This window comes from Centroberyx gerrardi, chromosome 15, assembly GCF_048128805.1.
Source record: "Centroberyx gerrardi isolate f3 chromosome 15, fCenGer3.hap1.cur.20231027, whole genome shotgun sequence".
Lineage (NCBI taxonomy): Eukaryota > Metazoa > Chordata > Actinopteri > Beryciformes > Berycidae > Centroberyx > Centroberyx gerrardi.
The window spans coordinates 22092284-22107283 of NC_136011.1; the positions used below are offsets into that span (position 1 = coordinate 22092284).

General features: G+C 43.9%; 1 protein-coding gene across 3 annotated transcripts in view; it reads left to right on the forward strand.

The window, feature by feature from the left end:
- Positions 1–15000, forward strand: part of atrnl1a (attractin-like 1a) — a 225085-nt gene that overhangs the window by 71302 nt on the left and 138783 nt on the right. For all 3 annotated transcript variants that reach the window (XM_078288842.1, XM_078288841.1, XM_078288840.1), the window contains 2 exons: positions 1802–2056; positions 2934–3071. In XM_078288842.1, coding sequence (XP_078144968.1) covers positions 1802–2056; positions 2934–3071 — 393 coding nt within the window. The remainder of the gene's footprint in view (positions 1–1801; positions 2057–2933; positions 3072–15000) is intronic.

Sequence of the window (15000 nt, forward strand, 5' to 3'; positions counted from 1 at the left end):
CTGACTTTATGGTGACATCCTTGGTGATTTTATTTATGCTTAATGTGTTTTAATGTAATCCAAAAAAAAAAAAAAAAATCAAATCAAATAAAAAAGACAGGAAATGAGGAGGAGAGGGTATAATGGTGAGGAGCACCAGAGGAGAGGAAGGGAGCAACGATGAATGAGGAGCATGAGGGGAAGATGGCTTAGTGAATAGAAATGAAAAAAAGAGAGGCAGAAGTGGAGGATAGAACGTGGAAGAGAAGAGATAAAGAGCGAGGGAATCTGAGAAAGGGAGAGAGAGAGAGAACGTTTGTAATTATAAAGAGAGAGAACAAATGAATCAGCATTGCTACAGTTGAATAATGCAACAGGGACGCATGCACACACACAAACACACACACAGACAGACAGACACACACACACACACACACACACACACACAGGACAAGGGGTGTATTTCAAGCAGAACTAGCTAGCAGGGATAGAGAGAGAGAGGGAGAGAGAGAGAGATACAGGTTCACCTAGAACATCTGTGGCTTATGGAAATGGCTTGCGTTCAAAAGAGAAACAACTTCTGGTGAAAATGCTAATTTTACTTGACGCTGCGTTCAAGTCATCTTGCTAGGCTATAAGAAACAGCACCTTGGATAACTTCTCTCAACCTTTTGGTCTGTTGTGTACATGCCAAGATACCCGGGGTGTCTTACCTTTCTCTCTCTCTCTCTCTCTCTCTCTCTCTCTCTCTCTCTCTCGGAGACTATGCATTCCCGCTCTCGCCTTTGTAGACTAAAATTTATTATGACAGGAGGAAGAGTTGATGTTGAGAACGATGGAGAGAGAGCAAAACAGAGCGAAAGGTACAAAACAAGTTTTAAGTTAACTTTGTCAGGCTGGCTTCTCTGGGAAACTTGATTTCTTATTCTCCTCACCTATCTCCATTCTCCGGCACATTCCATGAAAAACGCTTCAGTATGGAGATTTTTGTTTTCTTTTATAAGCATTGAATGCCATACTATAAAAATGTGTCATTTTTAATTTGCACCAGTAAACCATTTCTGAATGTCACATCCACTTTATGAATACAAATGCATTTCTCAACACATGAGAACGGTGTGGAAGAGAAATGTCAATTTCTTCAGAAATGCTGAGGGTCAAACAAAAGGTGGAAAAAGGAAAGACGCAAAGCATATGAGAGGAGGTAGGATCCATCACTAAAAGCTTTTGTTGTTTATGCTTTGGCTGATGGTGTTCATTTGGGTTTGGTGAAGCACACAGTTAAAAAAAAAAATGGTCCAACATAAAGACAGAATGCGGTCCGATTGTGCTTCAAAGAGGCACTTTCAACCCAAGAAGAAAAAATCTTCCATAACAGCATTATGAAACATGTAGACAGGCCTAATATTTAGATGCATTGGCATGAGAACATTGGACTACTAATGTAAAAATATGTCTGCACACTGGATTCAGGGTCACAATACTATATATTGTTATAGGTTATATTTATGTCACAGTTGTAATCATTCAAATGCCACAAAGTCAAAAACAATATACTAGGCAATGAAATACTTGTACATGAGAATATTGGACTATGGACATATTATTTACCGCAGAGTTGTGTTTTGTATTTGCGTTTGTAGAGAAAACAGTGTTTGGTTGTGTGTTACAAATGCAGAAAACAAATTCCCAAACTCTACCTCTTTCTCTCTCTCACTCCCCCTCCTACCCCTATCTATTTCTCTTTCTGTCTCCCTCTTCCCCTCTCTTCCTCTCTCTCTTTCTCCCTACCTCTGCCTCCCTTTCCTTCCCGCCACTCCAGCCCAGAACTGCTCGGGTCTCAGGACGTGCGGCGAGTGTCTGGGCCAGGCGGAGTGCGGCTGGTGCGGGGATCCCAGTGACACCGGCAGGGGCGTCTGCATGGAGGGCTCCTACCGGGGGCCGCTGAAGCCCGCTAACCCCAGGGGCGCGTCCCGGGACCGAGAGAGAGACAGGCTGAGGGACCGGGACATGGTGCTGGATCAGGCTCTGTGTTCGGCTGATAGAGGCTACAACTGGGCCTTCATCCAATGCCCCGGTGAGCACAACACTAGACTAGGTTGTGGTTTGACATGTTCCACCGGCTGCGTTAATAAGCTCTTAAGTTAAGGTCTCATTCAGGTTAAGCTGTTTACGTGCACCTCTGATACTCCCTGTTGCCATGAATAACCCATTTAACAGAATAGTCCTGTCTACCTGCGGCGTCCCGTCCACAGCTAGAACGGTCAGCCTGCCAAAACAAAAATATGAAAAGGTGCAGCTGCCTCCTATCTCCTCCCTCTTTGACTGAGTAATAGTAGGTTACTTCTAAAGAAATGATGGTCCCAATAGTAGCCGCCATGTGTTTTGTTGACATCAAAGTTTACCCATAACCCTGTGCAAGTCTGAGTTAGCACAGTCGTTGAAAACCAAAAGTGAAAGGAGAAAGAGGTTTGCATGCCGCAGTAAACCGTTTAATATCAGAGTAAGCCAGGCATTTTAACCAGGTCTCTGTTAATTGGACTATTATTCTAAACAAATTATGAAGTTTACATTTGTCAACTCAATACCAGTTTGTTTGAGTAAGCGGATTAAGAATAGAATTCCCTGTGCATATAAATTTAGCCACTATTTAGATTATACACATGCATAAAGAGTTTTATTAGTACTACATTTCTTTTGTTCCCAAATTAAGAAATTAAGTAATATTCAAACATAACCAAGCATGTTCTGTAAATTTAAAGTTTGAAATGTAATATAATTGTGAATTTTAAAAATGAGCATAATATGCGCATATGTGTTTTAATTGCATGTTTTATCAACACACACACACACACAAACACACACAGACACACTCACACATACACACACACACACACATACACACACACACATACCAACCTGTCCTGTTTGTGTGTTTGTGTGTTCCTTCCCAGCGTGTCAGTGTAATGGGCACAGCAGGTGTGTGAACGGCAGCGTGTGTGAGCGCTGCGGGAACCTGACGGCCGGGACCCACTGTCAGAGCTGCATGCCCGGTTACTATGGCGACCCCACCAACGGAGGGAAGTGCAACGGTGAGTGCAAAGGTCACGGGTTAAAGTCACAAGAGTTTACCTGTGTTTATTTTCACGATCGATTTGAGTGTCAGCAGAAAGTATTGCTCTGGGTGACACAGCGTTATTTATTTTGGTGCAAAACTGGCAGCACTAATATGACACAAAGCTCTAACCAACATTGTGAAAAAGCTACATGAAGTCTATTTTAGGGTGGAATTCCCCTTTAAGCTGTATGTCAATTTACAGCACTAGTCCTGGACATCTTTCATAAATAACACAAACCATTAATTTACAACATTACAACAATGCCAGTCAACTCTGTAATGGAACATTTACTCTACCTGCCAGCGTTTGCATTTCAAACTCATATGCAATACAAATCATCAACACATTACAGGTGTCAGCGGTCCATAGCATTGCAATACACGAGAGTAACCTGATGGGGGCAGTGTTTAAAAGCTGTGAGCCAGGGCTACGGCTTCTGCGGAGCTCAGGATGAACAAAAGCATCGGTGTGGTGTTTCAGCAGCAGCGAGAGGCGAGCGCTACACGTGTAGCTTGGCAGGCGTGTGATATGTGGCCGGCATCTCGGCAGCTTAGCCGAGTCTCTGCTCCCATTTCTTGTCATTCCCGGTGAGCAGTGAAGAGTTTGGACTCGTGCAGGAATTGGGGATCAGTGGGGAACGCTTCATACTCGTGCTGATGTAGACAAACACACACAGAGACACACACACACACTTTGCAGACATCCTCATTTTGCTCCTTGATTTCCCTCATCTCTGTCAGTAGTTTGTAAATGCTTTGTTTTGCTTCACAAGACTGATTGTAAATAGTAGAGTAGAAAATGTTTTTAATAAGGGAAAGAAAGGGAGCTACATAGACAAACACAAAGAGAAATACATACGGATACTATGTGTGTGAGCCGAAGGATGGAAAGGAAAAGCCGCAGGAAAATGTGTGTGTAAATATGTGTTGAGGGGGAAGGGGGGGGGGGGGGGGGGGGGGGGGGGTGTATGTGTTATGGGCCGAGATAGAAAAAAAGAGCAAGAGACGGGAGAGTGTAATGAATGAGTGAGTGACTGCTGGAGTGTGAGTGAGAACGGGAGAGAGAGAGAGAGAGGGAGAAGTGAGTGGGAGGTGCAGTAACATCACTCTTGGTGTGACAGATGTGCGTTTTGGCTTGGCGGCGGTGTGACATTAAATCGCTCTTAATCATTTTCTTATTTCCTGAGTTGACTGGTGTCTCCGTCCCTGGCGGCTAGCAGCGAGCGCGGCGCTGATAGATGCGCGTCTCTCCTCTCCTCCGCACAGGACAGTTTCTGCACTTTCTCTCCTTCTTTCTTTGCATTTTCTTCTCGTTTTTCTCCATTCGTCTTCGAGTCTCTCTCGATCTCCTCACGTCTTCCTCCCTCTCTCTCGCTCTTTCTCATTCTCCTTCGTTCACTCATGCTCCGATCGCATTTTCTCCCTTGTTCCCTTTGTCTATCGTTTTCTCCCCTCTTCCCTCCATTCAAAACTCTCCTCTCCTCTCCTCTCCTCCTCTCCTCTCCTCTCCTCTCCTCTCCTCCTAACTACGCTAATATCGTGCTGGTTAAAGGGGATTGATAGACAGGCCCCTGTCACCCAACCACACCTCCCTGGTGCTTCTTTATTGGTTAGATTGACTGTACTGGCCATATACGCACTCATCCATCCTTATATCCATCTACTCTTGGCTCCCTGCACCCGTCCCTTCTTCCCTCCCTCCATCATTTCCTCCGCTCCTGCCTCATTCGCTCTCACAGTTCACAGTAACGCTCTCTGTCTTAAATTTCCCCCTCCATCCATCCATCTATCTATCCATCTCTGTATCCCTGTCTCTGTCTCTGTCTCTCTCTCCCTCTCTCTTTCTCCCTCTCTTTATAAAAGGGACCGCTAGATTTACCTTGAGGTAATAGCTGGGAGGCAATGATGTGTGGCCGATTACAGTTTTGAACGATAGAAAGACAGCTTTGTCCCGACTGGGGAGGGGAGAAGGCCTCGGCTCATATGGTTATAGAGAGGAGCGAAACGTGAGAGAGGCAGCGGGAGAAGGAGGGAGCGAGAGGAGAGGAGGGCGAAAGAGAGGCAGAGGGGAAGAAACAGAGACGGTGAGAGAGACGGGCAGACAGAGGAAGAGAGATAGATCCGTGCGGCGAGATATACAAGGTTAATAGAGGAGGAAAGGACAGTTGCCCTTGGACAGAGAAAGGATGGAGGGATAAAGGGAGAGAGGTGGAGATGGAGGGATGAATGGAGAGATAGATGGAGGACAGACAGAGGAGAGGGGAGTCTGTCCGTTCCCCTGTCCCTGTGACAGATGATTAACTGACCTTGTCAAATCTGGATGTGTGGAGTGTGTGTGTGTGTGTGTGTGTGAGTGGGAGTGGTGTGTGTGTTTTTGTGGAGAGGATTGCACGCAGGACACAGAGTCTCCCTTTCTACTCATTCTCTGACTGTTTTAGTCACCTTGTCCTGCGCAGATATGAAATCAAACACGCTCAAGCCAACTGTTGGAGCCGCGCGGCTGACACGCTGTTGGATGTCTGTTTAGTATTTGAGTCTGTCTGTGTCTGTGTCTCTGTCTGTCTGTGTCTGTGTCTGTGTCTGTGTCTGTCCCCTCAGAGGAGAACATGCATTTTACAAGCTGCGTGTTTTTATGCATATCTGGGGAGTCTTTGTTCTTTTGATTTCTTGTTTTCTTTCCATTACAGGGGAGAGGCGGCAGGATGTTTTCTAAATTTTTGAACTTTTATTTATTCCGGGAAGGGGTTCGCTCTTTTTTCAGCACCGCCCTGCTGCACATTTATGCAATTACACACACTCACACCTGGAAGCAGTACAACCACAGTTGTGTATCGTTGGTCACTGAGCAGTTCCACTGGAGCGATGGGGGGTTATGTGCCTTGCTCGAGGCACCGCAGCAGTAGTTCTTGATGGAGGGAGAGCCTATAGTGATTCCTTTTCCTAACTCTGATTTCTCCAGCCAGTTCAGCCATTTGAACCACCTTTCTAACCACTAAGCTGCCGCCATTTTGCACTGATACGGTGATCTGTACATCATTTTTATAATAAATATGAGTAATGTTTTGATAAAAGGGTTGTTTAAATTCACCTCTCTCTCACACACACAACACACACACATACATTCAAACAAGCACAGCATAGATGACCATTCTGGACGTCTATGCAAACTGTTCATTCCCAGTGACTCGCGTATAAATAAACCATACAGTAAGTACAAAGCATGCAGGCAGGGTCGAGTGGTTCAATTAAATGTTAGATTTAAGCAATGCCATATGAATGCCATATTATTGTTGGTGCCAGACACACTTCTAGCATCTCAGCAACAGCCGCCCTCCTGGGATTTTCATGCCCTGCAGTATCTGGAGTACAGAGAATGGTGCCATAAACAGAAAACTTCTAGTCAGCTGTAGTCCTGTGGCCAAAAATGGCTCTTTGATGAAATGAGAGAGGTGAAGGTGAAGTAGAGATGAGAATGGCAAGACTGGGAACACACAGCTCGTCAAACCGGCTACAGCAGATACTGAGTTACATGAATGGCATATGCAGTACCAACCTTTCATTGTGGTTCATATACAATTTAGTAGTTATTAATATTGCTATTACAGTTATAACACACTAGACAGAAGTCCCAGGGTTGATCATTAAGGAGTTGAGTCATAGTCCCCTTTGAACCTAATAGGCAGTTTCTTTGTATAGAAATCAGTAATGCAGTGCTCCACTCTGTATTTTTTTTCCACACTTGTATGCTAATAAGCATGTTTAGCTCCAATTATTTGATTGGAAGCCTTCTTGCCTCCTGTGGATTTGATTGGCAGGTCCTTGTTTAGAGGCAAGTTCTTGTTCAGAACTGTTTCTCCTGAGAGGCTGACACTCAAAGCTTTATTTCACTTTGGTGTAACATCTACCTAGCTTCCAGTCCTTATATTCCTCATATAAGTTCCTGAACATTTCCTCAACCACAAACACTGGCTGCCTCAGTAATCACTAGTAGTGTCACTTGAATATTTTCCTTTCCCTTCTGGTAGTTGTAAAATATTTCAAACAGAGATACCCAGTAAAGCGACTTGACCAAAATGTATCTATTCTGTGACATTACTCCAGGAGTTAAGTAATGTTGGACGTTGACAGTTTGATGTCACATAAATTCAAAATGAAAAGTAAGTTAAGAATCACTTTAACATGAGATCTTGAATCCATAACAGTGTTTTGGAAAGCTTACTAAATGAAGTGAGACATGTTTCTCACTGCCAGTGCTCATGTTTGTCGTGGTTTCAACAACGGCAGGATGACCAATGTGCTCGAGTGCTGCCTTCTAAAATTCCTTCAAGGCAAAGCCTCACCTTGTATTATTTCTTCCTCTGCGTGTTATCTTTTGCTATCCAGTGCTTCACTGTATAATGCTGTTCTGCCATCGAGACCTCACGCTGAACAGTTTTATTGCTTTCATAAATTTTGCATGATCCACATCAGTTGCTCTCTCTCTCTCTCTCTCTCTCTCTGATACTCCCTCTGCACTACTTCACTTGTTCTCTCTGTCTGTCTCTCTCCCTCTCTTCCATGCTCCCTTTCTTGTTCGTCATCTGTCTCCCTTGTTGTCAACCTGTCGTTTTTTCTGCCCCCCCACCCCTCTCTTTCTCTTCTCTCTCTCTCTTTCTCTCACTCACTCTTCTGCCCTTGGTTTTGACGTACAGTGTCTAAGCAGGGTGTGACAGTTGGAGTCCTTTGCGAATGTGTGTTCTTTGTAGGAGCTATAGAGATGTTGAGTGCCGTCTCTGCAAGCTACTGGCAATCCAGCAGCATCAACCAGAGAATGGGACAGACAGGACAGCAGGGTGGTGTATGCTCGTGTGTGTGTGTGTGTGTGTGTGTGTGTGTGTGCGTGTGCGTGTGTGATGGATCAGATGGAGCCAGCTGTTGTTGAGCTTTAGTAGCAGCAGAGCAGTAGAGTAGGGCCGCTACCTGCAGAGCAGTCCACTCAATCTGCTCTGTGGAGACACTGTGTGTGTGTGTGTGTGTGTGTGTGTGCTGCTGTGTGTGTTCATGCTTGTTTGGTTAAGAGAAATAAAGATAAAAAGAGCCAGAGAGATATGCACGTACAAGTGTGTGTACATGCATGCCTGTGTGAATAACAGAGAGAAAGAGATGTGTTTGTGTGTGTGTGTGTGTGTGTGTGTATGTGAGTGAGAGAAAGAGAGAGAGAGAGCCTGCTTGCGTGTGTTCTTGTACCTGTGGAGGCCTGTGGCCGAATTGCAAACTACCCAGCATTCTTAGCGGTATCCAGTCATCTTCCCTCTGGCAGCTCTATTCCTGGCGTCTGACTGGTCCACATACACACACACAAACACACACACAAAACCACGCACATACAAACGATTCTGTAAACATGACTCTGAACTGCGTTTGAATTATTTATGGTGTCCAGTCAGTGCAATTTTTTTTTTTTTTAATATGGAGGATTTCTGCAGCCATGGCCCATGTCTTGCCTAGAATGGGCTGCCGTCTCCCAGACCTCAGAACTAGCAGCTCATATTGATATTAACCAATATACAGGCTCTAATATAACCAGCCTGTATGCTATAATGTAGGATAAGCAGCAATGTTGAAACCAAGCTGTTGGCTTGAATGTTAGAGGAATAGGGGTGAGGACTTGTCTAACACCCTCCTTTGATCTCATATTTTTTATATATTTTAACCCTTCAGTGTGTATACAGTAGCATCTACAATAGCTCATAATGCAACAATCTGCGTAGGACTGGACTGTTGTTTAACTTGGAACGATATATATTTCGATTTTGACTCATCGTACAGTGGGTTTTTCATTCATTTGAGCCGACCTTCTTAGGCAAAAAAGTGGCATAACACTGGAAAAAAATCTGAGATACGGGAGACCCTAACTTTGTGGGGAAAGCTAACTGAAGTTCTGTTAACCAATAGTTCAAAACAAAAGTAGTTGATTATTGTCCGCAATTTACCATGTCAAGGCTAAGCGCCACAGTGATCAGAATCGGTGGCTAATATTGTCAAGATATTATTGTCAAGATAGGGCAGTTAAATGATTCTGTATTTTCTGGAAAATAATAATATTGTCATTGGTATGGCCACTATGTTTTTTCATAGAACTAAAAGTTTCTAAGAACTTGGTGAATGTTGCTGCTGAGTTTATTGAAGTTGGCAAGTCTGAGAAAATTTTCACCAGTAAAACTTGGGCAAATTGACTTGTGACACTCGGGATGATGTCCCTGCAATAACTGGTTACAATTTGAGGGACATTTCATTTCACCAATACTAGGTGCCTTCAGGGGCTTTTAAATCAAATGAGGACAGTGCAGAGAAATTTGGCAGCCATTCAGCTTCCAAAATGTCTCCAATAGCCAATGTCCCACTGGGAGTTAGCACCTGTAATATTTATAAAAGCTGAAAAGCTTCATACTTAGTTTTTAGCATAAAATGTGTGTTCATGGTAATCATAGTAATCATAACAAGATAGCAAGACTTAAACCTGTAATCAGCGATATCAGACCTTATAACCAATCCTGAAACTAACGTGTGCTATGTGGAGATTCATTGATATATACCGTATTTCCTCTAATAGTGGCCGGTAGTCAATTAAAAGCCAGGTCTCCGATAATGGCCGGGGCGTGGTCGACACGAACAAATAAAGGCCGGCCCCAAATACAGGCCGGGGAAAAAAACAAAGGAAACCAGACTAGGTCAAAACCTAGTATATGGCTGGACCGTGTCCGTCTCCTCTCTCCGCCGCTGTCCTCTCCACCGCGCCCACAGCCCGCATTGATCCTCCTGATCCAAGCCCCGGATGCTCTCTCTGACTCATCGGCGTTGGGACCCCGCCGAAATCTCGGCCGGATCACCGGGAACAAATCGGTGCCCAGCTATCGGCACTGGCTGGAACCGTGTCCCTGAGAAACTCTGGAAACCTACATGCTTGTCTGTGTCTCTCTCTCCGCCGACAGAACAGAGGGCTGTCAGGTGGACTGAGCTCGCGCATATGCATTGAAATAAACGGCGATATGATATAACTGTATAGATTCTATTCTTAGCTTCAGTTAGCTTCAGTTAGCTTCAGCTTACATGCAAACAACGGTGGATACCGGTAAACTCCTGGTGAAAGTCTCTGGAGCATGCCGTCGTCGATTACCGTAATTATCGTAATGCATTGCAGTAACAAAAAAACGGCTACCTAATGTACCCCAACAGAAGCAGATCAGAAAACAAGGAGGCTTCGTACTAAAATATGAGCAAATATACTTATCAAACAGAGGGAATTAGAAATAAAGGCCTGTCTCTAATATAAGTCTGCTTCCAATAAAGGCCTGGTGCCCTCTGCAGTTGAGGTAAATAAAGGCCCGGGCCAATATTAGAGGAAATACGGTAAACCAATATCCACACAGCTGTTTTGCTGTGTTACTCTTTTCTAAAGCTTGTTGTCAAATTCTGCTCCAGAACGAAGCTCCTCCCGCTCCATTCAAGCTAGCTTGTCTCCTCCCTCGCTGTTTAAAAGCGACCCTCACCCCCTCCCATTCCTGAAAAAAGTTATGGTAATGGCGATGAAGCGAGCGAGTAGTAAACTTGCTCCCTACCTCTTCACTTGTCATTGTGGGACATGTAACCTTCAGCAGGAGAAAGATCTGGCAAAGCGAGACGACATTTTTCCGTAGGTACGGTTAGCTTAGCTATTAGCCTTTATGGACGGTCCTTCACGAGGTTTGTCCTTTGGGACGTCCGTAGTCCAGTAGCTTTGCTGTCCTTTATTTACAAATGTGTTGCGGTTTCTGTCACCCTCTAGTGGTCGGAAAAGTTTTAAGTTAAGCTATGTAAACATGCTAATTTTGATTACCAGGTTACACATAGGAAAAAATGCTTAAATATGAGAATACATGAACTGGTATGTATTTTCTTTAGTGTATGCCACCAAACCAATCATATTTGCTTATCATTGAAAGTATCTTCTTCCTTAAACCAGACATGTGTTTCATTTTCATTGGGCCATTTGGAAATAATGAAACATTGAAGTACAAATCCAATGGTGTGTCAAGACCTAGAAGGCGGTTGAAACTTTCAAACTTGCATCTTAAAAGGTGAACTGTTCACTGAGCTATCAGATTCTGCTGAGGAAGGGAAACTATATTCAAGGTCTTTTTTATGTCACTAAGACACGTATACCTCCTTTTCTCTCTTTGGATGTGTGTGTGTGTGTGTATGTTCCCATCTCTGATTGTGTCTATGCACGCACAAGCTCCTGTGTGTACTGACTTGCTCCTGGCTTGCCCCCTTGCCCTCCACTTCTGCCTCCCGCCCCGTCCCCTCCGTTACCCCTTCATTAGACATTATATAAAGCCCTATCCTCTCTTATCTAGCCAAACTGCCTAGTCTGTGAAACGGTACAAAGAAAAAGCAGCAGCGATGATGACCAATTACTTATTGAGATGAACACATCAATGCTTCTTTGGAGCGATCATAGTCTGGGGAATCCATACAGAATATATAGGCTGCTGCATTGGGAGGGAAGGAGCTAACTGTGTCCTCCATCGGACAGAAAGGAAGGGAGGGAGGAAACAGTTTTGTTCATTAGCAACATCCTGATTGTGTGAGAGAGAGTTGTCACTGTTACCTGCATGTGAAATAGCTAATATTAGGAAATTTCAACGCTTAAAGTGTCACTCTCATATACCTGCACACACACACACACACACACACACACACATACACACACATATGATGGGGAATCTATTAGAGGCTTGCCATATAGGCCCTCAGCAGCAGGCCAATCCACACTTCCTGCTATGTGTCAACGTGTTGCACAGCCACCAGATTTTCAAGAGCCCTACTGGGAATTACAATGCTGTTAGCAATTATCAAGATTGTCATATTGCATTAGGGCTCGTGGCCCTGGCGCTCAAATGGTTAGAGAAACAAATGGTTAGGGGCAGAGGGGTTGCCCAGTGCTCAGAGAGACCATCCTTCAGCCACTCTGCTGTAGTGCCCTCGAGCAAGTCATGGAATCCATACCAACTGTGGGGATGCTGCTCTATACTTGACCCTGTGCTGTGACTGTAGTAAATCAAAAGAGAATTTACTAAGGATGGGACGATATGCTTATCTCACGATAAAATTTGATACGTGATATGGGGTTCACAATTCGATACAACCACGATACAATATAATAAATGACAACAAAGTCTGACTGTGCAGAATTATGTTTATTTCTGAGCTACAAATCTTTCTAGCAATGGCATTGGATTGTTAGAATGTAAACAACAATTTAAAAATGTCATTCCAAGTGCAAATAATATAATTTGGATTGAGAGTGAAATTTTGATGGGAAAACCATCTCATATGTGATTACTACAGCAGAATGAAATAGCTAATATTGCGATTCATTTTACTGTCCCACAATACGTATGGTCACTTTTTTTGAATCCCTGGACAGAATGGGAAAAGTCTGGGTCGGGCAGGAGAGCGATCAACACTCTCTGCTCCAATGCTACTACTTTTGAGGTGCCCTTGAGCAAGGCATCTGACCTCAATCCCAACTAAATCCAAGCCAAACCAAGACTATGGTCAGAGCCTGCTGCACCACTCCTAGGTATGTGTGTGTGTAACCTCTTGTACTTCTCCAGGATGCAATTCCACTTTTATTTGTAGGAAAATCGTAATTTTGTCCTGATGATATGAAAAAACGGGTTGCTCGACACGCTGTGGATAAATCACAAGACCTTAATCTAAACTGTTGTGTGTTTTCTGACTGTAGTGGCCTGTACAAACTCCTTGTTGTACTCATTATCAAGTAGTTTTGTTTAGAAATTGCTCAAGGAAGGATAAGAGGTACTGGATATTTCACCCGAGTGCTGAACCATCCAGGTTACTTTGCTTTCAGATGGCGAACTCCAAATGTCTCGAGAGGAGGAAGGAGGGAGGAGGGAGGAGAGAGAGAGATGGCAAGATACAGAGAGAGACAGAAAGAGAGATAAATAAACAGCATATGATACAGAAAGACACGAACAGACAGACAAGCACACAGAAGTACTTTATGAAATCAACAGACAGATTTTACCCTTCTTTAAATAGAAGACACCCAATGACCATCTGTTTGTCTGTACGGACAGGAAAATAGCTATGCTCTGAACAGGCCTGTAGCACACACACACACACACACACACGCGCACACACACACACACACACACACACACACACACACACACACAATGCTTGGCTGTTCTGTTCTATCCTCCCTTTTAATGGCAAGTAGTTGCAACACAAAGGAGATTAACAGAGAGAAAGGGATAGACAGAAGAAATGGAATTGACAGAAAATCAAAGAAAAATGCCAGTCACAATTCATTTGTTCGAGGGACTGAAAACAGCTGGTTCCAATTCAATTATTGTATTCATGGTGTGAACTTGTCACTTTGGTGTCAGGCCCGCAGAGCAGAGCAGAGGGGGAGAGGAGGGGGGGGGGGGGGGGGACGGAGAAAAAAGGTTGAGAGGAGAAGATTTTGAGCGGAGGAGCAGGGCAAAACAACAGTGGAGACACAAACAGCATGCCCGCTGCTTTTCAAAACACTCCATCCAATTATTTTCCTAACACACATTTTGATCAGTGTGTGTGTGTGTGTGTGTGTGTGAGAGAGAGAGAGAGAGAGAGAGAGAGAGAGAGAGAAGAGAGAGACTGAAGACATATGACATGCTGTAGTGCAATTTAGAGATGGATGGAGAGAGGTTTGATTTAACTGACCTTTATTTAACCAAGTATGCTTATTAAAAATAAATACTTTATGGCAATGACACATTGAATGCAGTGAAGGAGGAGAATATTGTGAATGCAACAGGTAGAAATAAAAAATGGGGGAAAAGGAGATAGATAGATAGATAGATAGATAGATATGAGATTTCATTTGCTGCTTACATTTTTAAGTATTTGACCTCTTTTGAGAAACCTTACAGCTTGTATTCATAAGTTTAAGTTTAAATTCTTTATCTGGCTCCTTTTTATTTGTGCTTGAGGAAGAATCAGTTGAAATCTCTCTGTCGAGGCAGAATTAGCAGCAGCAGAGAGGGGTTTAGATGTGCCGTGGGTGGTTCTGGGTCTACTGGTTTTGAAGTCCGACTGTACATGAAGTAATGAAGACGGGGGAATTAAGAAAGTTTGGAGTAACATAACAGCAATTTAAACATATTTTAGCACCACAAGGCCGCTTGATTTCCCCATTAAGTTGTCCTGAGTTTTGTAAGCGGATACCCCTGGTGAGCAAGACTGTAGAAGAAGATAAGGAGTGCGGCTAGGATAGCTCCCTAATGTTTTATTCCTGACTTCTTTCTTTCTCAGCTCCGTCTGTCTCTGTCTTACTCAGATACAGACAGGCAGGCACACATAGAAAGACACACACACACACACACACAGAGATACACAAACACACTCAGACTGCCTGCTTCCCACCTACACGTACCCACCCACAGATACACACATACACACACACACACACACACACACACACACACGTACTCAAATTCAAACAAACCCCAACAACAGGCGTCCATTGTAGTGTGTGTGTGCGTGCAGAGGCAGTGGGGTGAGAAATTGTACTCTCTTCAGGGGGCTTGCACAAGTCATGGGAAATATGATTTATATCAAATCAGCCCCCTCGCTAAGAGATCAGGCTTTTTTTTATTTTTTTTTATTGCAGTTTATTTCTGTGTTGTCAGCAGATGTGGTGCGTGATGTGCTTTCTCGTCCGTCCACTCCATTCATTCACTCTATTTCTCCTCTATTCATCCCTCTCTCTCTCTCTCTCTCTCTCTCTCTCTCTCTCTCTCCACCCTTCACCTCCAGTTGCTCTCTCTCCCACGCTTTCGAGCTCACTTCTTCTTGGCACTTGAGCCTGTTTG